At 37.3% G+C, this 27,251-nt stretch overlaps 1 protein-coding gene across 1 annotated transcript in view; it reads left to right on the top strand.

Annotated features, from left to right (window-relative positions):
* The window catches only part of TRIM24 (tripartite motif containing 24), a 56,433-nt gene extending 30,268 nt beyond the window's left edge, over window positions 1-26,165 (top strand). Inside the window, exons 3-19 of the mRNA XM_054386558.1 lie at window positions 4,127-4,274; window positions 4,957-5,089; window positions 6,360-6,476; window positions 7,591-7,705; window positions 8,403-8,549; window positions 9,596-9,713; window positions 11,068-11,333; window positions 11,892-12,056; window positions 13,571-13,750; window positions 14,548-14,683; window positions 15,847-15,919; window positions 17,282-17,450; window positions 17,998-18,311; window positions 21,092-21,224; window positions 23,230-23,304; window positions 24,690-24,839; window positions 25,953-26,165. Of these exons, the coding sequence (XP_054242533.1) occupies window positions 4,127-4,274; window positions 4,957-5,089; window positions 6,360-6,476; window positions 7,591-7,705; window positions 8,403-8,549; window positions 9,596-9,713; window positions 11,068-11,333; window positions 11,892-12,056; window positions 13,571-13,750; window positions 14,548-14,683; window positions 15,847-15,919; window positions 17,282-17,450; window positions 17,998-18,311; window positions 21,092-21,224; window positions 23,230-23,304; window positions 24,690-24,839; window positions 25,953-26,162 (2,649 nt within the window). The 3' untranslated portion in view covers window positions 26,163-26,165. The remainder of the gene's footprint in view (window positions 1-4,126; window positions 4,275-4,956; window positions 5,090-6,359; window positions 6,477-7,590; window positions 7,706-8,402; window positions 8,550-9,595; window positions 9,714-11,067; window positions 11,334-11,891; window positions 12,057-13,570; window positions 13,751-14,547; window positions 14,684-15,846; window positions 15,920-17,281; window positions 17,451-17,997; window positions 18,312-21,091; window positions 21,225-23,229; window positions 23,305-24,689; window positions 24,840-25,952) is intronic.
* The last annotated feature ends 1,086 nt before the right edge of the window (window positions 26,166-27,251 follow it).

Here is a 27,251-nt window from a genome sequence, read left to right as displayed (position 1 = left end):
GCTGAACTCAACATACTTTCTGCAGCAGTTAAAGGCAAACCAGCAGACTTTGCTGAACCAGCATAGTAGAATATTCATGTGCTTTTCCGCTGACCTTTTTTTTTGCTAGGTGTTTCATTGAAGTGTGCTAAGTGAGTGTGTGCCTCACTTCTTGGAAATGAATGATATGCAGTTCTGTTTTGTTTAAATAGATTTATTTTGCTATGATAATGAAGCTTTTTGGACATTCCTTTGTATTTTGATGTTGGAACCATAAACCCAAGCTAAACCATTCTAGAAAGTGGTCTGTTGTGGAACAGGAAAATTAACTCAATAATAGTTAAACAGATCAGTGTCCTTTTTGAGACGGAATAACAAGAGGTTTAAGGATATTACATCCTTCTAAACAGCCTCTCTTGTTTTGTCTTTGAAAGAAACAAAGAGAAAATAAAGAAAAATTGGCTGTATAAGGTAGTCAACACATCAGAGACATTAAAAGTGGAAAAGATACCGAGACTTGCAGGAAATAGCTGATCAGAGATCATTCAAATTCTGTCCAAAACTGTTGCTATTTTATTGAAGTTTTCTACTGCCAGAGAAGAAGCTATGTACTCTTCTGAAGAAAGCCTTGTATGCTGAATAGTTTATCAAAGCTGTATCTGTGTCCGAACTGTGTTTGAAAGCCACTGGTTTAGGGCACTGGGTAACAGCTTAACAAGAATCACAATGTGGTTTCCTTGTGCTTTGAAGAGTGTCAGCTGTTGATGGGATGTAGAGGAGAGAAGGTTGTCTTGAGCAGGGTTCGTTATTTTGGGGTGTTGGCACGTGGTTCGTATTTGGAGTTACATAACAGCAAGAAGGTCCCAAACATCTTTGTTGATTTTGTATGTGCCAAGAGATAGTTATGTAGCTACTACCACTGAAGTTTTTGAATCCACCAGAGGCAACCACTGCATCTAATTCACACTTTGGAACATTTAGTTCACTGAATATTCCTCTGGACTGCTTTGCTTTCTTCCTTTGAAACTCCGAAGCCTTTGCCTGCTTAATCTCTTCTAATATTCAAGGTATTTAATTGGAAGAGTGGTTAGTTACTACACTAGCTGAGAAGACAGCTCTGTTACCTCAACTCTTGCATCTGTATTTTAAGTAAATACACCAACTTTTACAACAGAAAAAGACTGTACTTACCTGCATCATGCAGAGGAATTTCAGCTTTCATTACATTTGAATGAAGTGTGAATGAATGCTTCCCAGGGTTATAAATACCAAAAGTAGTAACTGAATTAAATGTAATTACAAGGAAAGCTCAATTAAGAATAAATATCTGTCTAACCAGAATAAAGGCTTGTAGGTTAACTAGGGAGAGTTTTCTTTGAAATCACTGAAGCATTGCTTGTATGAGTCACAAAAATAAGAGTGAAATAAGTTTTAGGTTCTGTAATGGTATAGTAAATATTTGCAGTAATTGTACTTTGTGTACTTTAGCTGTATTGACTTTAGTAACTAGGAACTCTAGCAAAATCCAAGTTGTAGGTGAAAATGCATGTTTCAAGTCAGAGGTGGGTAGAAGCAAAACTAGTTTTTACCTAGAAGGCATAGCTGGTTAGACAGCAGGAATTGTGATGTCTATGAAAAAATTTAGAAATCTTTCTCTCTTCCACTTGGTGACTTTGAAGAGTATAAAGCTGGAATGTGTATTTTTGGGACTACAAAGGAGAAATTTCAGTTCATTCGGCAGCACCTGATCATTGCTTATTAAACCACAATCTTCATCTCATTAAAACCATAGCAGGTCGAATCAGTTGAAAAACACCAAAGAATATTGGAAAAAAAAAATATAGATGAAGAACTTGGAGCATAAAAGGAATGAAAAACTTCAGAAATACTCTGAATTTACTTGAAGGGCCAGGCATGTAGCAAGTTTGTCTGCCTAAGTTTGCTAAAAGTGACCTGGAAAAGTTTGGGTGTTGGTGGGGTTTTTTTAGGGTTTTGGGGGGGTTTTATGTTTGGTTCTGTGATGAATGTGTTTTCATTATTTTTTTTTTTTTGTTTTGTTTTGTTTAATTGACTTAATGCCTGAAAGGTATTTCGTATGTTGTTTTTTCTTTTGCTTATCTTGTTTTCACTCTTGGGTTTTTTTTTGCAGTAGAAAAATAAATATCCAATCTCTTATTTTCCACTCTAATTTGCAAAAAGACCTCTGGGCATCTAGAGGCTTAGCGTGAGCATACCTCTCTTGGCAACAAGACTGATGTTGAAACTTCTTTCTCCTTCTGAGGTAGTTCACTGCCCAGTCAGCAGTGCTGCTGTAACTGATCCTTGGGCTACAATAATCTAATCACTTTATGCCACAGCCCTGCAGAGCATTACATTGGCACACCTGAGGAGGAGGCAACTGGCAAAGGAGAAGGGAGTTTCTGCCAGAGAAAATGTAGTGTTGAAGTAATCCTTAGTGATAGTTGCTTGATCTAAATATTTTTCAAAAAGCTGTGCTGAGTCCTTAAGAATATTTTTTTGTCTACAAAATTGAAATTAAGGGTTAGAGCAAGTAGAAATCTTCAATTTCCTTATTACAATTAACTTTCTTTACTTGGTTTACTTTGTTTTTCTTTTTTTTTTTTTGATGTTCTGACTTCTAGTCAACTACTCTGGATAGGCTTAGAAGTTTTATTGTTAAGAGAAGCATGGAAAGAAAAGAAAAAATGAGCAAGACATTAAAAAAAAATTAAGTAAAACTTTATGCCTCCTTTTTGTAAAGAAACAGAAAAAGGGGCACAAGCCCAATTTTTTTTCTCCATTGCAGATCATCTTTAATCAAAAAAACTGCTTCAAACTCCAAGGGGGCTCAACAACCCTTGCATTGTAACTTCATTTCTCAGAAGATACTTACTTTGAGAGGCAGCATGATCCAGAAGAATAAGCACAACATTGTGAATCTGGAACTCATATATTCAAATTCCAGTAACTGTCAGTAACTTGCTATGTGTCCTAAGGCAAGCTGTGTGCTAATTTTCCTCTTTTTCTTGAAGGGTAAACTGGGTCAGAGTTCTACATGTCTATTATCTAACTGCATAGGATGTAAATATTTACTTCTTTAAGTTCATCTATATCTTGTGTGAGTGCAGAAGTTGGAATTTTTTTTTTTTTTGGTAATTTGGGAATTGAATCTAAATTTTTTTCTTTTTTGTTCTTGCTAGCAAAATACTATTCTTATGATCTGTAGGATATAGCAATCTTTAGACATATTGAAGCTGTTTGCATCAGTGCTAAATGTTGATAGAAGTGGACGGTAGTTACCTGAACAAGTATCTGCATAAACATGTTCACCAAAACACCAAAACCAGAAAGTATGACTATAGAGGCATTGCAAAGAAGGACTTAAATAATGTTAGATACACGTGAATTGATGTTATCCTTCATGCATAGTTTTCAGTCTGTTGTTCAAAGTGCAGGAATCTTTTTCTTGTCCGTATATTGACTCCATGCAGAGAGGTTTTTGGCCTGCTGTCAGGTTTGTTTTCCTCAATTTGTATTTTTTTTTTCTCACATCTCTTGAGTGTAGTCCAAAGAGCCCAAGGAATTAACAAGCTACTGTTGGAAAATTAGAATGCATTGGTTGCACATCTGTTCTAGGGTAGCTTTACTGATTAGCTTAAATGGAATGCTGTCTTTAAGGGGTGATGCAGAGATTCTTGAGAAGAACCCTGCTGTTAATAGTGTATGTGCTTCCTGAAACTAAGCAGGTGAACAGAAACGAAGATTAAAGCCTTTGTGTGGACTGAGAGAGGCTTCTAAAATTAGAGCAGTGCTGATCATGTTCTCTTTAGTAAATATTTCACAAGAACGTATTGTACATAGTAAACATTATGTGGCTTCTAACTGTGCTGTGTTGCACAGAAAGTAATGATTTAACTTTTGTGATGTAGGATAAAATAGAGTAACACTGACAAAATGACCACTTTCTTTAAGTCAAATTCAATTACTTTTATGTAGTTAATTATAGTGTTCCTGTACCTCAGGCAGTTTTCTGTTCTCATTCCACTGTTTTTGGAAAAATGTAAAAATGCACTGATTATATATGAACAAGAGCTTGTATGCATATTCCATATTTATTTTAACAGCTACCTGTGCTTCCTCATGTCAGGTCTGCACAAGCTGTGAAGACAATGCAGAAGCCAATGGATTTTGTGTGGAATGCGTAGAATGGTTATGCAAGACCTGCATCAGAGCTCACCAGAGGGTTAAATTCACAAAGGATCATACTGTGAGACAGAAAGAGGAAGTATCTCCAGGTAACATACTTGGTTTATAATTTTACAAAGAGTATTTGTCTGCATTGGAAGACTATTACACCATCACATTTCTTTTTAAAGTTATAAATTCAAAAAATGTTTTTCCTCAATCCTAGTAAATCAATAAGTTGCAGAATGGCTGGAGTTGGAAGGGACCCTAAAGATCATCTACTTCTAACCCCCCTACCATGAACAGACCTCCCACTAGACCAGGTCTAAACCTCCCCTGCACATAACTTGAGGCTGTTTCCTATTTTCCTATCACTTGTTACTTGGTAAAACAAACAGACCCCCACTTCACTACAGCTTCCTTTCAGGTAGTTGTAGAGAGTCTCCCCTGAATCTCCTTTTCTGTGGACTAAACAACCCAGTTCTGTCTCCTCGTAAGACTTGTGCTCTAGATTGTTCACCAGCTTCATTGCCATTCTTCGGATGTGCTTCAGCACCTCAGGAGCAGGGCAACAACAGAACTGTGCAATCACAAGGACTGTCACCCCCTCCTTCATGTCTGTCTACTCAGTTGAGGGGCAGATAACTGCAGAGCTAAGATCAATTATGATGATACCAAACAGTTGCAGACTTTTAGCATCCTGGTGAGGACTATGGTAAAGAAAAACAGGAGAATGCAAATTTTTAATACTAATTTCAGGATACTAAACTGACACCTTCCTTTATTCAACAGAGGCAGTTGGTGTGACCAGTCAGCGACCTGTGTTTTGTCCATACCACAAAAAGGAGCAGTTGAAGTTGTATTGTGAAACCTGTGACAAGCTGACCTGCCGAGACTGCCAGTTACTAGAGCACAAAGAGCACAGGTATCAAAACAAAGCACATGTTTTGTGCAACTCCACTTCTAGGAAAATAGCTTGAAGTTGGTTGTAGCTCTAGCTGTGTGGAATACAGTCAGGCGAAGAAAGTGCAAAGTAAAATTTTCTCCTCAGAAATGCAGCTCACAAACAAACAGAGAGGGTACGCAAAAAAGTGTGGCTGATGAGTGTGCAATACTTTAGAATAAAACCTATTCTTCCAGTTCTTAATCTGGCAACTTAAGCAGAAGATATTTTTTCACTGTCAGGTTATTTGGATAGAATATTTTGCTATGCAGCTCTTCAGAGTCCTTAGAAAGCACAGAGGCTGTGTTATGCAACTGTACAGTTCTGTGTAATTTTTTCCTTTGTCCTTTAAGATAATTATATAACAGAACATTACCAAACAACTTCAGAACAGAGCAAATGGGCATTTTTTTCAGTGAAGACCACTGGAAGAACACAGGAAGAGAGCTCTCAAGTTTATCTATGCTGTACTTTGACAACACTACTTATACAACACTGAGATCTTTGGGTTATTGTCTTACTGGCCACAGAAGATGAAAAGTGGGATTATGTACAACTACTGAGTACAAGACAGTCTTGCTGGCTAATGCATACAGTAGCTCTCTGGGACAAATGTACTCTTAAAGTTAGTGTGGTCAATGTACTTGATGTAGCCACCCAAAGAGCTTGCATGCCTGACCAAGTGAACATCATTAGGTGGAGAAGTGTTGAACACTTGGAACAGGCTAAACTTCGCTCTTGCAGAGTTGAAGTCTTCCTCTTCAGTTCTTCTTTTCTTAGGGCTTATATTCATTTCAGAATGTGCCACCTCTTCTTTTTCTCAAATTGTCGATGATTTCAGTTCCTTGATGTAAAATGTTGCTGACTTCTACTGACTCAGTGATTTTTTTGTTTTCCCTTCAGTTTCTACATCCTGATCTTGCATGAAGTAATAATCTATACGCACTTTCACTTACAAAGTGATGACTACAGCACAACATTAATTTTCCTTTTGCTAAAATCAGGCTATAGTCACATAATATTTCTTCATATTTATGAAAATAATTAATTCTCAAAAAAAATGCTATATATTCAAATATAAGTAAAATATATCAGCATTTGCTGACATAATGCTTCTATCATGACGGGTTAAATTTTGGACTTGAGCAACATCATTCTTCAGTTAAAGAAGTCTTTTCTAAGGCACCCTGCTTTTTAGAAAGGATATGACAGTTTTTGTAAATGTGCAAGTATTCACTGTTTTCTACTACAGGTACCAATTTATAGAAGAAGCTTTTCAGAACCAGAAAGTGATCATTGAGACACTAATCACCAAATTGATGGAGAAGACTAAGTACATAAAATATACAGGGAAGCAGATCCAAAACAGGTATGTATCAGGTTTTGAGGTTAAAACTGACACAGAGGGCAACATTATATACACTGTAATTTCTTGAAATATTTAAATTAGTGTATTTTGTACCTCTCCTTTTGTCTTTCCAGAAAAAAAAAAATCTAAAATCTTCAGTCTGCCATAGTGGCTGCTGCCTGTTTAATGTACTTGGTAGTATCAAGTAACTCTTCTACTGAGCCTATGGATTTAATGGGCAGCAATAGCTTGGGTGCAACGACACAACTTCTGCAATGAAGACTGTAGAAGGCAGTCTTATATTCTTCTCCACCCCTGGCACACTTATTTTATTAGTGTAGCTCCCTCTTAGAAAGTGAAAGGTTATGAGTCATGTTTTCATAATGCTTGTGACACATTTGAAGATTTATGTAATACTTTTATGCCTGGGGCTTTTCACTTGGTACTACAAACCCAGGAGAAAAATAAATCCATAAAATGTGTGCTGCAGTAGGGCTTTGTGTCAGCAGAGTTCAAAGGCAGTACAGAGGAAGATTCAACACAGTACAAGATGCTGAGTGCAACCTGAATTCTTTGTCTCTCTTTACCTTTCTTTTGAGGATGGTGGAGAAGGGAAAAAAAAGCAGCAGGCATCCTTCTCTTGCTGCATCTAGTTGGTTATTCTCCCTTGCATCTTAGCAGTAGTGCTTTTCAAAATATAAGATTATGCTTTGCTGTTACAAGTTTGAGTACTAGTGTTGAAATACCTTGTTTCTGGAGTGCCATTCTACCTTAGATGGAAATTAAACTGTTTTGATTGCCATGGACCATTCCAGAAACGTGCCAGACAATTAAAAAGAATTTCAATTACAGTGAGCATTTAATTCTTATCAGTGACAAATGTCAGTAATTTTACAGACTTAATCATCAGAATTTACCTTCAATTAATTAATCTGTCATAGAGCCACTGGCACTTGCTCTTTCTATTTCTCCCAGTAATTCTCCTGGCTATAAATATGTGATGGTATATGTATTAATTGATGCAAATGATCAAGAAATATTTGTAGTCTCAGCAACAGAGTAGAGATGAGAAATTTTTTGTACTGTTTGGGTTTGTGAGCTTAAGAACATAATTTTCTATACTGTCTACTTACAGAATTCTTGAAGTGAATCAGAATCAAAAACAGGTGGAACAGGATATTAAAGTTGCCATATTTACGCTGATGGTAGAAATAAACAAAAAGGGAAAAGCTCTGCTGCATCAGTTGGAGGTAATTTCATTTCTATCATGAGAAACATCAGTCTTAATTTTTTTTCTATGTGGGTTCACATTAAAATAAAAACTATATCTAGCATTAGACACCCCTGCATATCCTTTTGCAATTCCTTAGTGATGCCCCAAACCAAGCCACTTGAGCAAGTAGGTTTTGGGGGGAGAGAGTAGGACAGTATGGTTTTGGGGGGTTTGTTGGTTTGTTTGCCATTATTATCAGTATTCCTGATTTATGAATCAAGGTAGTGTCTGAGATCAGTTTCTTCCTCAATACTTCTTTAATTAGTTGCTTTTGCAATTTGCTCATGCATAATTCTAAGCATCATGCATGAAAAGTCCATCAGAATTTTTCATAAATTCAACAATCCAGTAGCAAATCAACAGAGAGAATTATCTAGAATGGATAGCTGGAAAAATATTGACTCCAATTGTATTTTAAAAAGTGTGTGTGTGTAGAGAGAGGCACAAATATATGTGAAAACCTGGCATAAGAGAAAATGGGAATCTGCACAGAAAGTCCTGGTATCTTGAATAAAGGTACACTGACTTCTCTGACAGCTGCAGGCAGGGGGCAAGGGGTTCTTTTTAGAAGAGCTAACTGAAACCACTCAATCATTGTGACTTACAAATATGAAATCTAATCCCCATTAACTGTAAAATGAACTCTTTGGCTGGAATTCCTTTCCTGCTTGCAGACTCTGGCAAAAGAGCATCGGATGAAACTTCTGCAGCAACAACAGGAGGTGGCAGGTCTCTCTAAACAGCTGGAACATGTAATGAATTTTTCCAAGTGGGCAGTTTCCAGTGGGAGCAGCACAGCACTACTGTACAGTAAGCGCTTGGTAAGGTTAGGAGGGTAGCTTTCTTTAGAGACTGTACTTAAGGCAGATTCACATGCTCATGCTCGTCAGTAATATGGAATATTTGTGTGTAATTTTGATGGTTTTCTCTTAAGTACAAAATGTTTCTAATATTTAGCTCTCTGGTCATGATTCTTTCCCATTACACTACCATAGAGTTCTTGTAGGTCTGCAGAAATAGGAACAACTCCTTTTTTCAGGAGTGAAAACCATGAAGCCATGAAACACTGGGAAAAAAATGTTGTATATTGCATCATCAAGGCTCTTTTCAGTACTTGTTACAGCTTTTCTACGATATATGTGTCAACTGCACAGTCAGTTGTTACTTATATATTGTAGAGTCTGATGTCTAGCATTTTAATGTAAAAGCTACTATATTGCTCTGTTCCATCAGACTTACTTCCCACTGTCTTCAAAAATTGATAAAAATGAAGCTGAGGCTTTTGCTTGTCCATGCAAACAGATATGAAGTTAAATATTGCAATGCCATAATGGCACTTAAGACCAAAAGTATAGGATACTTTGAAAGAAAAATTAATGGCCTAACATTGGTTTGTGAAAAACAAACAAACAAAAAAACCCACAAAAACCCACAAAAACCCAACCCAAACCAAACAGAAAACCCCCCAAACAAAACCCCAAAAAACCCCAATAATGGTTATGTGAATCCATATTTGCAAGTAGTTGAAAGTAATGACCAAGGTTGTGGAAGGATATGTGTTTCTATATGGGAGAAGATTTTTTTTTATATAGGTTGTAGTTAATTGCTGTATAAAACAATTTGGGAATAAGGGGAAGATGTAAAGAACGCCTCTTTTATTTGTAACTTGAATAAATCTCTCTTTCACCTCAGTTCTCCAGGGGATTGTTTAGGGATCTGTTGTTTTGGGCTTTGGGATTTTTTTTTTGTTTTTGTTTTTGGTTGGTTGGGGTTTTTTTGGGTTTTGTAGTTTTTGCTAAGACTTCCTATGCTGTTTGGATGTGCCTTGGCCACAGATTAAAAAACATTTGTTTTGTTCCTCTCTTAGATTACGTATCGACTGCGGTATCTTCTCAGAGCAAGGTGTGATGCCTCACCAGTGACTAACAATACCATCCAGTTCCACTGTGATCCTAGCTTCTGGGCTCAAAATATTTTTAATCTAGGTATGATAAAGTTTTACTGGCTCTTGGGCCAAATGTTAAGTCTGGAAAGACTTTTGAAGTTGTAAGTAGACATGTAGAGTGCAGAACAAAAGTGCAGTGTGGGTTTGACAGTTGATTGTAGTATAGTCAATACCATTCTTTGTCAAGGTAATTACGTCTCTAGAGAAAGAAAATAAAAATTTTGACTATAGTGAAATATTTAATTCAGTCCTATATATGGGAAATACTATCATTCAGTTGCATTTTTTCTGTTCACTTTATGGGAAATATTGACTAGACCTCTTACAGGCTTAATAAAGATTATTAGGTAATAGTTTGGTGGGATTTTTCCATTTTGTTTTAGCTTTTTTTTTTTTTATAATGACCAGTGTGGTAGTATAATTATTAAAATGTGTGCAACAGCAAAATTACCAAGTGTCAGTATGAAAATAGTATTGTTGATGTTAGCTTTTTGCCCTTGTCTGCACTGCAGCACTGCAGCGTGTTGCCTGGCTGAGACTCTCTCTGAGTCTTTGTCAAGATAAAGGCTTAAAATGATGCTTCTTGCATAGTTTCTCAGCTCTTGGGATGAAAAAGAGGAATTATAAAATGCAAGAAGTTTCCTCCCCCTTCCGATAACCTCCCCCCAAAACGAACACAGCTAAACTGCCATGATCCACGGGATGTAAGGAGAGAAGTGGCAGAGGGTGATTTCTGTAACAGGGATTGTCAAATTGTTGTGTGGTATACCCAGTTCATGAGGTGACCTCTTCTGGGAAGCAGCCGCAAATCTGTGGGAGAGAAGGGAGTATGAAATGTCTGTCTCCCGTTTGTATTAAAATGCTGTTGTACAAAATTGTACCAATCACTGCAACTCACTAACTCTCCGTCTTGGACCCAAACATTCCCTGCTCTGTTTGAAACAAAGAAACTGCCTTTATCTTTTATTGTACAAACAGTGTGCTATTCCCTTAAATCAAATCAAACTCTCTTCTAGCTGTAATTTGTGTTTCTTGGATGAGGTAACCAGAATTTTACATGAGAATTTAATGTAATCACGCTGTATATCTCTTCAGATAAAATCTCTTACCCACCATTAATCTCTAAAAGTTGCCTGTCTAGTCAGATTTCTTTCTAAATCAGTGGAGAGAGAAAATATCTCCTGGAGATGCCCATCACATCCTAGAACTAGTGGTGTGGATCAACAAAGAGTATCATTTGAGTATTCCATGATGTTGACTTGGGACAGAAAGGATCACCATACTTTTAAAGTTTTAGGATGGATTTAAAACTTTTTGACAGATGATTGGGTCAAGATACTCTTTCCCACTGAAACTTTTCTCCTTCACTCTTCTATTAATTTTGTTTAAACTAGGTTCTTTGGTAATTGAAGATAAAGAAACCCCACCACATATGCCCAAGAGCCCTGTGATGGAAACAAACTTACAGCCAACAGGCAGCTTACCTTCAAACCAGTTGTCTAAGTTTCCAACACAGATCAGCTTAGCACAGCTTCGCCTCCAGCACATGCAGCAACAGGTCATGGCTCAGAGACAGCAAGCTCAACGCAGAGCAGGTCCAGTGGGTTTACCAAATCCAAGAATTCCAGGAGCCATGCAGCAACCTCCAGCTTCTCATCAGGTAAGTTGTGACTAGCTACAGAGAAGATACTCTCTTTTCCACAGCGCTAAGGGAAAGAGTAAAATCTAGATACATACTTCAGATAGCTTAATCTTTAACACACAGCTTTGTGAATGTGTTAGGGAACGTTTTCTTTACTGAATGAGTGCTTTAAACTTGGCTGACAAAATGCATGGTATCACTCAGTCCATTTTTATTCATTAAAAAACTAATCATGTAGTTTCCAACTGTATACATTGCTGAGCTACATATTTTGTGTTTTTCTCAAATGATCATTTCCCCTCCCACCCCCCTAAGGTGGTTTTTTTTCCATAAAACTGTGGTTCTTCCATATAACTTTCAAAGTTGGAAATACTCACTGGCTCTTGTAATGTATCTGCATTTATTATATCAGATTAATTCAAACCCATATATTAAGTGTTGTGTGATCAGTCAGATAAATGATCTAATTTGTGAAAAAATTCAGAAGTTTAGAAGGGCCACTTTTTAAAAATATCTAGAATATTTAATAGGCATCAGGTAATAAGCAGAATTCTTTGCTTGTTTGTTTTCTTGCAGGCACCTCCACGCCTGATTCATTTTCAGAATCATAGCCCCAAGACCAATGGTTCATCTCTTCCTCCACAACAACTGAGATTTCCCCAAAACCAAAACCTACCAAGGCAAGCAATAAAGCCCAACCCGTTGCAAATGGCACTGTTGGCACAGCAAGCTATAAAACAGGTCAAGTTTCTTTCACTGTTCGTTTGTCATGTAGAAATAAAACATCAAGGATGCTTTATATCATCTTTTTATTACATTATGTTTCTAGAATGGAGACTGTGCTTTTGTCTATGACAAGATACCCACAGTTTTCTCAATAAAGAGATAACTGTCAGGTTTCTTTCATTTTGGCAGTTGTAAGCAGCTGAAGCGTTGTGGACGTGAGCCATTGAGTGTGCTATGTGGGTGTTCATTCTCCCATTTGCTACTACTGTGACTTCTGGCCACTTATGCAAAACTTAACATGGAGATGGCCTGCACACTACAATCAGTGAATAGAAGAATAGGATATCCCGCTATTTAGTTTGATGTTAGTGACTTCACTAGGAATCAGGTAAAAGCTTGACTTAAAAGCTGTAACTCTCACCATTGTCCAGAGCATGCCAAATCTGAATGAGTACAGATCAGAGAAAAGAAAGACCACAGTTGTAAGAATGGTCAATGCCTAGCTAATCAGTGGTTGAACTGGGGCAGAAGCAAACACATCATATGTTTTGTGAGTGTTCAGGAAGGCAAATCTTTATTAAAAGGCATATTAACACATGAGATTTTAAGAAGAAAAGAGAAAATAATGTCACAGGAGGTAAGCAGGGAAGAATCAAATTCATTTAATCTCTGACCTGGTTCATGTTTGCAGTGCTTGTTGATGGCAGAGAACTAATTCCAATTAAATTGAAGAAAACTGTACAATATTTAAGAAAAGCTGTAGTAACAAATCTAAGCCCCTCTGTTTTGTGCCCCTGAAAAGAAGATTGTCCTTTTTGCAAGCCTGTCAAGTATTTTCATTATCTGGTAATGTTTTTCTGAAACTAGAAACCAGTAAATAGAATGACTGAGTAGAGAACTGAGCAGAGTCAAATTTCATCTATAGTTGCCCTGAAATTCCACTGAAGTCATTGAAAACTGCATATGTCTAAATGAGAAAGAAATGTAGTCTGACTTGACTGTGCACTTCATATGATGGTGCTAAAAATCTATGTGTGGGTAGAGATCCAGTCAGCATTTCAAATTCTTTCTTAATAACTTTAGGTTGTTAAAGGGAAGCACCACATCAAAATCTTGATGGCATCCAAGTGGCACTAGAGCTATTTACTTAATAAAGCAATGGTGCAGTTGTGCATTCAGCCTATTATCTGTAGTGTTTTCATTTCACTAAAACTCTTACATAGCTTCCACAGCACTGTCAGTGCAGCATGAAATATTAATATATACTTAACTTGGAGATACAGCTTGGAATTTAAGAATTCACATACATTTCTTCTATTTGTGGTTTTCAACCACTTGTCATCTTCCCCTGTCTTGTAAGACTGGCTCTTGAAATGAGATAACTTCAGAGTAAATTGGGATGTTATGTTTGAATGCAGATTCTTGAACTAAGCTGCTTGTTTAGCTGCTGAGTTAGAACCCTTAGATGTGTTCTGTTGGGGGGAGTGTGAGAAATAGCTGAATTATGGATTATCTTTTTTTCTTCTTAGTGGCAAATTAGTAGTGGACAAACTTCAACTGCCTTTTCAACTGCAAGTAGCACAACATCTACTCCATCTAGCCCAACAGTCACTAGTGCTGTAGGATGTGATGGGAAGACATCTGGTCCTCCTGTGATAGATTTGAGTTCTGCAATGGGTAGCTCCTACAATCTACCATCTCTTCCTGATGTAAGTGCAACATAAGAGCAGTGTTTTATGGATTCTCTTTTGAAGCAAGTCTCAACGTTTGTGTTAAATAGAAACCTTTTAGATTGAAATTCTTGCTCTGTTTGTTAAAATGAGAGTTTCAGAAAACAACAGTGTAGGATTGCCTACAGGTTGGTTACAATTTTCAGAGGTGTTCTGGGAGAGAGCCATTAGGACAACTAAAAAAAATAACATTGCAGGTTGTAATTGTAATTGGACTTGTTTATTTCTGTATATTGTCTTCCCACCCCCCACCCCCCCCCCCCATAACAATACTAACAAACCCAAGTTAGTTTAGCTTTCAGTTGCCATAGACAGCACTGTTTTCTGGTCGTGTTTCTGGTAAACTTCTAACATTTTTAGAATGTATTTTTAACTCATTGAAAGGGCTACTTAGGTAGGTATTGTTAATATCCTGGATATATTCCTTTTATCTTTTCCTTTTGCTACTTCTTTTCATCGTATATCCTCTAACTTGTTTGTGAGTCAGTGACAGAAGGAACACTGTAGGTTCATCGTTTCTTAAGCTTCTAAACATCCCTTTCAAGCAGATTTGGGCATTTCTTTTCAAGAAAGCAAGATGACCTGTTTTAAAGTAACTGTCTCACTCTTTGGATGACTGAAATTTGCTGAAATGGATTTTGGTCTTGACCTTCAACATATCAGCATGACAGAGGTGTGGGTTGTCTTTCTGTTTTTGTTTTGGGGGAAGTTTTGATGTTTGTATTTCCCCCCAACTCCCAATACTAACTGCTTTCCCTGTCTTCCCCTTCTTCCAGATTGATTGTTCAGGAAACATCACACTGGATAATGTTATAAGAAAGGATGGCATTGCAGAGCAGAATCAGCAAAAACCCCCTTCAAACAGAACTGTGCAATCACCAAATTCATCAGTACCATCGCCAGGCCTCTCAGGTAACTGGAATGTGCTACAGTTTTCTGCTTAAGTGGTGTAATGGTAAAAGATCCTGTGTCAGTGTTAACACTGCTATCAGAATTAGTTCTATTTTATATCAAAGATGAGAAATACAAAAATGAAAGCAAAGTTGTAGAAAGCCTTGTAGGAGATAAAACTGAGACAATATTTTAGTGTTGTGAATAAAACTAAGTGGCTACTTCTTAAAAACCTGGAGGGAAAAGCATAATGAATTTTAGCAAACTGCATAGAAATCTGCAGAGAAATTGCAGTCTTAGGGTTACACCAGATGAAAAGCTAGAAGTTATGATAAGAGATAAGTATTTGAGAAAGCAAGATAGGAGGTAAAAGGAGCCAGTGTCTACAAATGATGACTTGGAAAGTTCAATTTGGGTATTAGAAAAGTTCTTTTGCTGGAAGGGTAGTGCAGCACTGTCACATTGACCAAAGGAGTTACTGTTACGGGCAGCTAAATGTGGTGGACTTGAAGGACCCAGGGGTTTCCTGTCACCATGCCTCATGGCAAACAGCAACTGCTCCTTACTCCCATTTCCAAGTCTGGCCCATCATGGGATTAAGCAAATACGAATTCCCAGTAAGCACTTGAGCAATGTTTGTGTGCTCACTGTGGTGTTCATGTGCTTGGGCAGATTAGCTGAGACAAGTGGATAATGCATTCACAGGCAGCACAAGCATCCCACTCTGGTTTCTCAGGACCAATGCTCAGTGAAAATGTTCTTTGTGAGTCTTTTGACTGTCCTCAAACTCTCTCTCATATTGAGCTCTGAGACCTCTTCCTACTCACCAGCTCATCTGGCTTAAAGTTTCCTACCAGATCTTCTGAGAGATTTGCTAGGAGCTAATAAAGTTTGACAAAACAAACTTTGTTAGGTCAAAACTGGGATCAGCCAGGCAAAGGTATTGATCTGTCAGCCTGCTTACATGAACTAGACCCCTTTTTAGTTGTTTAGTTGTTTAGTAGTTTAGACCCCTCTATTATCCTATGTTTCTCATCCTTTCATGAATTTGTATTCAATGAGATATGGGTTAAATAAATGACACTGCAGGAGAAATTTTCCCCAAAACCTGTGTACTTCTCTGAGTCACTTCTTAGAGTTGGCACAGCCCTGTATGTTGTTCTAATCTGATTCTTCTATTCTAGGAGGAGTCAGTGTGACAAACATACATCCTCCAATTCGTTCACCTAGTGCCTCCAGTGTTGGGAGCAGAGAAAGGTAAGGAAAGGGTGGAGAAGAAAAAAATGTAACTTCCAGCTCTACAGAACATGCCTAAATCTCTACCCTCCTTAATGTACATAGAAGCTTATTTGCCTCACCTTCTCTGTTAGCTGGCCAGGCTTGAGGGTTATTACAGCACTATCTGCATTCTAAGAGTGGTAATTTCATTTCTAAATGTATTAATAGCACATTTGAAAATGTATTAACTCTGTAAATGATGGCTAGGTTGGGGTTATTAGAATGCCAATTCTAAATTAGATTTTGAAATCAGAAAAATCAGCTAAAGGAAAAAGTTGCATATTGGAAGTCCTCATGAAACTATAAATTATTTCAGATTTAAAGAACTGATACTACAAAGAGGGTTATTAAGAATTTTCAGTTAAGTGAGCACTGCGTATCTACTGAGAGTCTACACAAATGTTTTTATCCCTTAGTGACAGAATATTAATGAAAAAATAGATTTGCCCAATGTTGTTTGAAAAGTGCAGGTCCATTACTTTCCAGTGAATTAGAGCATGCATCTGACAAGATTAATTTTCTGTGCAGAGAGAAATTAGATGACAGTCACCCTACTGGAACTGGAAATGCAGATGCTATTTAATATAGAATACCTTTTACTCTATTCTGTTTATGTGGTAAATTCTGTGAAAGGACTCTCATGAACTGTTTAAACTGTTTTCACTTGATTAAATAAAAACCCTGTGGTTCTATGTACTGCTGCTTGAATTCATTTTGTTACATTCAGAGGTCTTCATTATAATGAAAAACCCCCAAATCACCAAAATGCAAACAACAAACTGAGTTTTTCTGAGTTTGATTGTCCAGTCTTATCCTGTTATGACTAAACACATGAAAAAAGACAGATCTAGACCTACGAGTAGAAGCCTAGTTTTGGTACAGCTGTAAGGCTGTTAAGAAACTCTTCAGATAGCTTTATCTGGCTTCTTTGCTTGTGTGGTTTACCATTACCAGTGCAGCTCTGGAGAAACATTGGATTTTCCCAAAGACACAGCCGCATCTCCTTCAGAGTGGGTAATATTCAGTGGCTTTTTTTTTTGTATAGCCTAAAAGAAACAGAGATAATTTATTTAATTTGCCCTAATGGGAAGTCAGACCATGAGCAATCCTCCAGTTATGGAACTGCACTGTTAAACTATTTCCTTATTGTAATGGCTTTTCAAGACACAGGAAAGGATGTATCTTGGATATTGTATTCTAGAAAAGTAACACCATAGTGCTCAGGATTCAAAGCAGCAAAGTGGATTATCATCCTGAGCTCTCTGAAAGCATTAGTGTACAAAAAGTATGCAGCTCTGGCTCTTAACTTCCCTTCTTCTTGACTCTCTCTGTCATTTGCAGTTCTGGCTCATCTAGCAGGCCAGCAGGAGCTGATTCTACACACAAAGTCCCAGTTGTTATGTTGGAGCCAATCAGAATTAAACAGGAGTCAAGTACCCCAACTGAGAACCTTGATTTCCCAATTGTTGTAGTGAAGCAAGAAACGGAGGAGGAACCCCGACCTCAGAATGTAATGTTAACAGTTATAAAGATCTCCTTTCTCTTTGGTGCAGGGTATTTTGTATAGAATAAAATAGGTTTCTGATATTCTATTGGGGAGTTTTTCAGGGGAAAGCAAAAAAGCTAAGTTAAAGGAGGTGAAATCCAAAGTTAAACTAGCTCTACTGCCAATTCAATTAATTAACTGATGTGATCAGACTGCTTTTATCCACTGAAAACCTGGGAAGGCAAGAAATCACTTGCAAAACTGATTTTTTTTTTCTTGTAATAGGAAACATTTCTAATCATAGTGGAGTAACATGCATAAATAAGATTGCTAGACTTTTGGGGGCATCAAAGATCAGGTTTTTATTAGTGGAGCACTAAATAGCCTTTCATAGCTAATTTCTTGTGTTTAGTTGCCCAATGTAATAATGCAATATTAATTTTTGCCTGTGTGTTGCAAGTTATACAGCTCCTTGGGCATAAATTTGTTACTCTGATCAGTTTAGTTGTTGCTAGGACTGTGTAAGTTCACATAAACATTACAATCTGGATTCCTTTGTTTCTTCTTACAGACCACCTTTTCAGGAAGCATACTTACTTCACTGTTGTTAGATAGCAGTCATAGTTCCACTTCTGGTGAAACCATCTTAAGAACAGATGCACCAGACAGCACAGATGATCAACCAGGGATACTGCAGGAGAAGGCATCCAGTGGAAAGACAGGATGGATAGGTCCCTCCCACACTGGGGAGGGCAGAAAAGAGGATGATCCCAATGAAGATTGGTGTGCAGTGTGTCAAAACGGAGGGGAGCTCCTTTGTTGTGAGAAGTGTCCCAAAGTATTCCATCTTTCTTGTCATGTCCCTACATTGATGAACTTTCCAAGGTAATTATGAGCTCTTCAATTCCATCTAAACTTGCATGAAACGACATAAAGTTTTTGTATTGTGAAACCCAGTACAAGAGGTTTCTGCCTCAAAAGGAAGCAGTACTTTCTACGAAGTTTTGAATCTAGAAGTTTCATTAATTGGTGAAAATGCAAATTTGCATTGAATCTGCAGTTTAATTTTGCAGGTCTGCAGCCACAATAATAAAACTTTTCACTTATTTGGCAATTAAGCAAGATCACTTACATCTAGGTCATCTATTTTAAAATTGGGCCACAGAATTGCCTATTTGTCATTACATGTTTTAAGGGTGACAAAAAAAATTAAATTCCTTTAATAATGGCCATTAAAAGCGTTAAATATCTAGGCTAATATAGTATTAAATATATTACTGTAGTGCTAACATCTTCTAGTAATGTCTCATTCAGGGTTGAAACAAGCAGTTTGCTGTCTTGATTGGCTGCTACAAAGCCATGACTAAATTTCTTGAGTTTCGAAATATAGTCTTTTAAATATGTTGTTGCTATTATAAGTATTACTGGCATTTCCTTCTGGAATTAGTGTCTTTGGTTAAAAAAGATGGCTTTTTGCAATGTTCCAACTTGGAAATGCCATGCAAAAAGCTTATTAGAAGAAAACATCTGTCATATAACATGTTTATCATTTAATGCTTTTATAAATACTAGATTTTCTTGTTAAATATCAGGTAGTTTGCTGGTGTAAAACACTTGGGTAGCAACTTAGTTTAGAACATAGATCATCTCTTTGCTACTCTGAACAAGCTTATTTCTGCAAGCATCTCTACTCTTTTAATGTCATGTGAAATGGCACAAAAAAAAAATGTCTTTTACCTACAGAAACTTCAAGTTACAGTTTGGTTGGGGTTTTTTGTTTGTTTGTTTTAAATGAAATGATGGTGTATTACATCATTTGTGCCACGAGAAAACCCAGTGAACTTACAGTGACAACTTAAACATTTGTGCCTTTTGACAAGCAAAAAAAAAAGAAAGATAGATCTTTAAACAATTAGATAGCTAACTGTTTAACAAGGCTTTGTTTCTGTTAAAGCTAGTTTCAAGATTAAGTCTTCAAAACTTCTCTCTTTTGAGGAGCAGTCTGTGGAAACTGAGGTGATGATGTCTTGGGGCATGGGAACCAAAACCAACTTGCCTGACCAGTGTTCAGATCTGTAAATGTGCATATTATTACAAATGCACTGTGTTCCAGGACTTCAGAACCACAGTTACCTTAATTTTCCTCATAGATTCAGGTGTATCAGGTTTTTGTTCTTGTCTTTGTGGAGTGTGGAGTTTTTGCAGCTGTAACAGTCTGCTCAACAAACTTTGGTCTTCCATTATGAGTTCCTTCAAACACACAAAATAGTTCCTTTATTGTTACATCAGCAGAGTCATTCTGTTTCTTTTGTGATTGCTTTTTAAGCTCCTGCTTCTGGTGGATAGAAAAGTTTCTCCTTGTAGTCACAGGATGGCTTCATCTTTTTTCCTTCACTCCAGTTCACCACACTTCCTGGGTATTTAAATGCATCATTTCTTCATCTTTCATGTGTTTCCTGTACCATAAGATCATGGCCTGTATCTTTTTTTTTAATATCTACCACATTTCTCTAATGCTAGTCCAGACGCAGAGGTGACAGTGTCTCATAAATAACTATCAAGTGAAGACAGTAGAAGGTCTCTCTGAAGGAAAATGCTGATTATTTACTGCTGTATGCTGCAACTAGCAGATGATGGAAATCTTTGGATCACTGTGAAGTAAAGCCTGTAATATTTTTTTATTTTATTTTTATTTTTTTAAATTTTAAAACTTGGAAAGCTTCTGCCTTACTATCAAAATGAACTAAGAGATGCTCAGAAACTATTTCCCATTTACAAAGACCTTATAACACATTTCTGAATAAGCACATTCGAGTAAATTAGATCTCCTAACTGTTTATTGCTGAATTCTATCTGCTATGTAAAGAAGTACAATTCAGCCCTCTTGTGGCTGACAGGCAGCATGTAAGTTTCATCCTTTTGTTGGAGAACTATATTAAAAACATCGACTTTCATAGGTTTTTCAAACCTTTGGGGTTCAGAAATTGTAATAGAGAATCAGTGAACAAAGCTTGCAGATTTAATTTTGTTCTGCAAAACAGAACCAAAAAAAAAAAACAAGTCAAACAAACCAACAAACTAACCTTATGCTGTCCTTTTAAGGCTATAAGTTTTTGCTAAGCTAACTGATAATATTGGGAACATCTGAAAGTTTGAGGGAGTGAAGAATTTCAAGCTTTCCAAAAAACTTGTCTAGGATAATCAATATAATAGGTAGTAATATGTTGTAGGTCAAGTTTGTAGAGAGAATATGTAGTTCTTGCCATTTAGTGCTAACACTGTTCCTTCTGTTTGGCATATACAATTGCATCAACTTATCTGTGCTTTTAAGAAACAGAACCTTTACTAGTTCTTTCCTTGAATCCTATGAGCTCAAGTGAAGATTATTGTACTAACAAAGGTAGGCACCATTTGTTATGAACAACCATTTTTCTACTACAACACTAATGACACAACCAGTGCTGTTAAAAAGGAAAGAACATTCTAATAAAGCATTTTTGCCAGCAGTCCCTACCTTTTATAGTCTTTAAAAAAACCCAACAGAACAACACACAATGCAGAAAGAAACACCCCACAAATGAGGAACTTATCCACAAATATGTGGAGAGACTTCTGCACAATTGTGGAACATCACTGATGTCAATGTGTCTGTCTGTTGTCTTTAGTGGAGAGTGGATTTGTACATTCTGTCGGGATTTGTCCAAGCCAGAAGTTGAATACGACTGTGATAAACCTGCTCATGGCTCTGAGAAAAGAAAGCTTGAAGACAGTGTGGGTTTGGCACCAATAGACCGTAGGGTAAGGATAAAATGAGTATTGTTTTGCTGCTGCTGCTTGCATTCTGAAATGTATCACTTAAAATGTGATGATGGGTGCATCAAGAAAAGTGTGTCCAGGAGGTCTAGGGAGTTTCTTATACCCCTCTACTCTGCCCTGGTGAGACCATACCTGGAGTACTGTGTCCAGTTTTGGGCTCCCCAGTTCAAGAGAGACAGGGACCAGCTGGGGAGAATCCAACAGAGGGCCATGAGGATAATTAGGGGATGTGAGCACCTCCCCTATGAAGAGAGACTGAGAGACCTGGAGCTGTTTATAGTCTTGAGAAGACTGAGAGGGGATCTCATCAATGTGTATAAATATCTGAGGGGTGGGTGTCAAACGGAGGGGGACAATCTCTTTTTAGTGGTGCACAATAATAAGACAAGAAACAATGGGTTCAAGCTTGAACATAGAAGATTTCACCTCAACATGAGGAAAAACTTCTTTACAGGGAGGGTGATGGAGCACTGCCACAGGCTGCCTAGAGAGGTTGTGGAGTCTCCTTCTCTGGACACATTCAAAACCTGTCTGGATGCATTCCTGTGCAGACTACCCTCAGTGATCCTGCTTTGGCAGGGGGTTGGACCCAATGATCTCTGGAGGTCCCTTCCAACCTCTAATGTACTGCGATACTGTGATGATAAAAAAAGGAGAATTAACTTTTTGAAATAAGCACTGAGATCAGAGCAGCCTTCATGTAAATGTGCTGAACACCACGTGCTGAATGCCTTGAGAAGTGCTGGTGCTCTGAACTGCGTTCTAGGAATTACCCAGTGTATTTCTAGCAAAGCTCTCACACACAGTGGCCTTGCATGAAGAATGTTTTTCTTTATGCTTTCCAAGTTTGGCATAGATCGACATTATCAAGTGATGGTTTTGCTGTTTAAAGGACTTTGTCAACACCGTCCTGAAAAGTTAAGGTGGCTCTTTCACAATGAAGATACACAGAGATTCCATACTGCCTGCAGAGTTTGACTTGAATCTCTGGGAATAAATGTGTCCTTTTATAGCTTTGAGTGTTCTAGTGACAAAGCTACAAGCAAGCAGTGGGGCTCCCTTTTTTTGTTTGTTTTTCTTTTTCCTTAAACCTCAGAGTTAAAAAGAAAAACCTGTGCCTTTGAGCAGACATTTGAATTACTTGATGGAATCCTTTGGATTCTTGGGATTTAGGGGGTTTTCTTGCCTTTTTTAAATTTTCTTATTTCTTTGTAATTGCTTTAGTATTATTTAAAACTTATAAGGCATTTCTTAGCTGTATTGGAAACTTTCAGCAGTGTTTTATTTGGTTTAAGTTGGCAACTGTGTAAATACTCTGAAATTAGTTTTTTTATTTGGGGTCTTAGTCTAGGTGTAGAACCATTATTTACATGTGCCACTATCTAAAAGGAAAATAGCTGGCTCTGTTTGTACTTTACTTTAAAACTGAGTTACAAAATTGTAAGTTATAAATCCTGTAAATAATCTGGTAAAGGATCAGCATGCATAAAATCTACAAAGCTACTTTTACAATCTCTTCCAAGCCTCAAGATTCAGTTTAATATATTTAAATACACAAATAAAAGATACTTCTTCCTGCTGCCAAGAAAGTACTGTAGACTTTGCAGTTACAGAACAGTTATATCCAGATCAGGAATAGTATTACTGATATCTTTGGATATTTGTAAAGCACTTAAAGCCATGCATGGGTTTTTATTCCCTGAAATACCTGTTTGGCTCAGCAAATGCTGAATAACACTGGTTAGGAACTGTATGATGTTTGATAGGATGCATTTGAGAGTTGATACTATCTGTTCAGAGAAAGAATATTGCAGGCCACTAGTTATGACAGTAAATCTTGCTTCCAAATACGGTTTCCCTGCTCACTTTTCTGCTTGGGGGCTGGAGTAGTACTGAGCAACTGTTCTGGATTTTCTGTAGCTTGGTGTTTTAGACCAAATCATGCAGGATTGTGTAACTGCTTGGCTCTCTGTTTTTCTTGACACAGAAGTGCGAAAGACTGCTGCTCTACCTCTACTGTCATGAAATGAGTCTTGCTTTCCAAGATCCAGTTCCTCCCACAGTATGTACCTCACTTCTTTCCATTTCATGTTAGTAGCATAAAATTGTCGTGTTTCTAATGGTGTTTTATGTTCTATCATGGTCCATTATCAGAAGTCAAATTTCCCAGACAGTGAGTGTATAAAATATGTGTGATTTTATTAAAACTGCCTGAAGGGGAGTTAAAAGTTGAAGCAATGAATTGGAAGGGGATTTACCTGTAAAATTCCCCAAGAACTAATTATATCTAATGCTTTAAAAATAGACATGAAAAGTAAATTCCAACAGTATTTCCTGGTTTCACAATTGTGCTGGTTTGAGGCCAGCCAGAACATCAAACCATCACAACAATGCTGAGTGGTATCACTACAAAGGTAAATTTTGATATGTTTGGTTTTTTTAAAATGACATTATTTTGAAAATTAGGATACTCCACAGTATCATTGTTAGCTTGAAATTTAATGGTTTAAAATGGTAAACAATACCTGGGTGCATTAGAGCTCCAAGGATACACAGAAGAGTTACCAGTGTGATCAGATGAAAAGTATCTCTTTTATCTTCTTCGAGACAAGTCAATGGGAAAAGTATTCATCAATAAATAATGTGCTCCTGTGCACCCTTTTTATTCCATTGGAATAAAACTTCTGAAGAACAACAACATTCCCCAGAGTTTAATAACAAGAAATGGCACAAGAGATTGATTAATCATATGATGGTCATGTATTACTTAATTCACGTATTAGACCATTTCTCTTAGAATGGGAATGTAGTGAGGAAAAGGAGTACAAAAATATGGTTATCAAATTGCTTTAGATTATTTTCTAATTTGGGGAGTTTTTTTCTGAAGAAAGAATAACTCTTAATCCTGTAAGTTGAGATGCCCAAATCTCTGAAATTTTCCACCATTTCCAAGGACATATTTCATGACAAAAATTCATTTTGAGCAACCCATGTATTGCCTCTGTTTGACTGGGCTGCCAAACTTACATAAGGGCCTCGAGAGTGACACTTAATAGATGGATCGTGTGACTACATCTAAAAACAATTTCCAAATTGTTTGCTTTATGTAGTCATTGTGAGTGTTTTTTTTTTTTTTATTTGTTTTCCTTTTTATTTTGAAATAAACATTGGGAAGAGTATATTGTAGCCAGCAAAACTAGCATACATCACTGGTACTCCACAAACTGCATATGGGTTATATGGTCCTGCTCTGGCAGGGGGGTTGGACTCCATCTCCAAAGGTCCCTTCCAACCCCTAACATCCTGTGGAAAGTACAAGCCTTATGTCTTAGAGTTTAGCTTTGAAGATGAGAGTAAATCTTGCCCTCTCCCTCACAGCTAAAGGGCTATAAAACAGTAAGTAATGAACGTGACTGCATTTGGTAAAAATGTTTCTGTTCCATTTAGGTTCCTGATTACTACAAAATAATCAAAAAGCCGATGGACTTGTCAACCATCAAGAAAAGACTTGAAGTGACCAATTCATACTACACAAAGCCAGAAGATTTTGTGGCCGATTTCAGACTGATTTTCCGAAACTGTGCTGAATTCAATGAGGTTAGAAAAGCAGATACTTTATCTGGGTTTGGAGGCTTAATTGCTTCCAGGAAAACTGTAGTGGGGGTACAACTCACAACACAGGAATTTCTTGTATTAAACTTTTTTTGATGATGAGACTGCAGTGAAAATATAGATTCCATTTGAAGGTAGTGTAAGGGGCTAGATGATTATGCAGAGGATATCCTTCCATAGAAGGAAAGAGGAATTGTAACAAACATGCTTGCTGAGTGGCAGGACAGCAGGTAAAGAATGGGGCATTTGATTATCACAGAGGTTAGTGGTGAATATCTGATTTTAAAAAATCATTTCATCCTCCTTGCCTCAGATCTTAAATTCAGGGGAATTTTCACTCTAGGAGGTCTTTCCTCACCGTTATGATTTCTAGTTGCCTGTTGAGTGATTATTGTTATCCCCCATGGCACATAAGGAAACACTAAGTGAAAAAGGGGTACAAGTACCAAGTGGACCCTAAAGTAAGAGAGAATTACAGTGGGAATAAAGACTTCTCTAAGTGGCCTCAATGGGATTCCATTCCAGTCATACTGAATAGCTGGAAATACTTCCTGTCATGGTGACCTCCACTTCAGGAAACTGATCAACCATGGTGGCTGTGAATGATACTAGGACTGCCTAGTCTTCCAGATTACAATCATCATCTATCCTAGTGTATTTTCACCATAATTAAAAAAGACTTGTAAGCTAGAGAAGAGATTCTAGCAGTTCACGCTGTCATTCCAAAACTCTTTTAACACAGAATACCCCAACTTTTTATTCTTTCTTTTTTTTTTTTCTTTTCTCAGTCAGAAGTTCAGAGTTTTTTAGAATCTCTTTGTAGAGCTTTCAGAACCCAGGCAGCATGGCTTTCACAATTGACTTCTGTGGTAATACATTTGAGAAAAAAGTAATTGGAGATATTGCCCAAAAGATCTGCTTTTGCTCTCTTGTTTTGCAGGCTTGTGGTTTTTGGGGTTGTGTTCCACAGCTGCCATTATTAATGCTGGTTTTATTTATTTATTTAGTAGTAGTCTGTAAAAGCACTTTAACTACCTAACGTGATCTAAGTTATAAAGCTATTTCTTGATGTATTGATGTTGCCAATTCACCCAACAGCCTGATTCAGAAGTGGCTGATGCCGGCATGAAACTTGAAGAGTATTTTGAGGAACTTCTAAGGAACCTTTATCCTGAGAGAAAATTCCCTGTACAACCCAGCTGCCTGAGTGAAAAAGATCATCCAGAACTTACTGATGACTCAGATGATGACGTTGTACAGCCCCGGAAGAAACGCCTCAAAGTAGAGGACCGTCAGTTGCTGAAATGAGCCACCCGGGTTACTACAGAACTGTTTTTAACAGCTAAGAATATTTATCACTGTCACTTGTGAAAAGAGGAAAAAACGTGACTGCTTTGACTTGTAGGTTTGTGGATATACCTACTAGACCTTCTACTCCTTGTCTGAAACACAAAACTAATAGAGGTCAAGGCATGTGGAGAGCTTCTTTGAAGTTCCAACCTTTCATCGTGCTTCTGGAGCAGCATAGAAATTGCCGTTTGCGTGGGGTGACAGCTGTTTAACTTTACTTTGAAGAAGAAAAATTTGTATAGAACTGAACTTTAAAATATTACATGGGTTCAACATGTGGCTTTCTGAGTTTGAAGAAAATGTGATCTCACCAGACTTCTAATTGTACCAAAGGCATGTGGCTGGACATAATTTGATTTCTTTGTACTGTATTTAATACAAGCCATGAGAACAGATGGTAATGTTACTGTCCTGCAGTATTGACAGGTACAGTGAAAGCATAGTTGCCCCCAAAGTAGTTACTGGTACTTTAAAAAACGTAAGGGAGAGTGTATTAAAACAACTGTTTAAAAAAAGAAATGACTTCTAGAGTTTTTAATGAAGGAATTAAAGGACAGAATACTTTGTTTTGCACCGTTTTTCTCACCACCAGCAAGGAACAATGGTATTCCTGTATCATTTTGTTTAACAGGTGTCTCAAGTTTGATGTACCTCTGCTTAATGGAGTTGATGGCAAAATCTTGAGGTGAAAAATGTTTGCTTGCAACTATCAGAGTTTGTGTACATTTAGAGAGGGGAAACAAACATTCTTTCTCTCCACAAGCTCTTGTTGGTTTTCCAAATGTCTTAATAGGTTGTTGTCAGAATGCAACCAGCATCATTGTTCACTTGGAAGTACACAAGTGTGAAGAGGTGGAGAGAAAAAAGAAAGATTGTTCTTCAACCCTGCATCTATCTGTGTTAAATTCAACAGAAGACAAGAACAGATTACCTTTTCTGTTCTGTCTTTTTCCAGAAGCAGTGACAACAAGATAGATGGTTGTTTCTGGCCCCTAACGTTCTGTGTATTCTCCCCACCTTTGCCTGTTCTTTTTTTATTACTATTTT

Source organism: Indicator indicator, chromosome 14 (genome assembly GCF_027791375.1).
Source record: "Indicator indicator isolate 239-I01 chromosome 14, UM_Iind_1.1, whole genome shotgun sequence".
Lineage (NCBI taxonomy): Eukaryota > Metazoa > Chordata > Aves > Piciformes > Indicatoridae > Indicator > Indicator indicator.
Note: the sequence above shows the minus strand (reverse complement) of the source record. Positions and strands in the feature narration are given on the sequence as shown.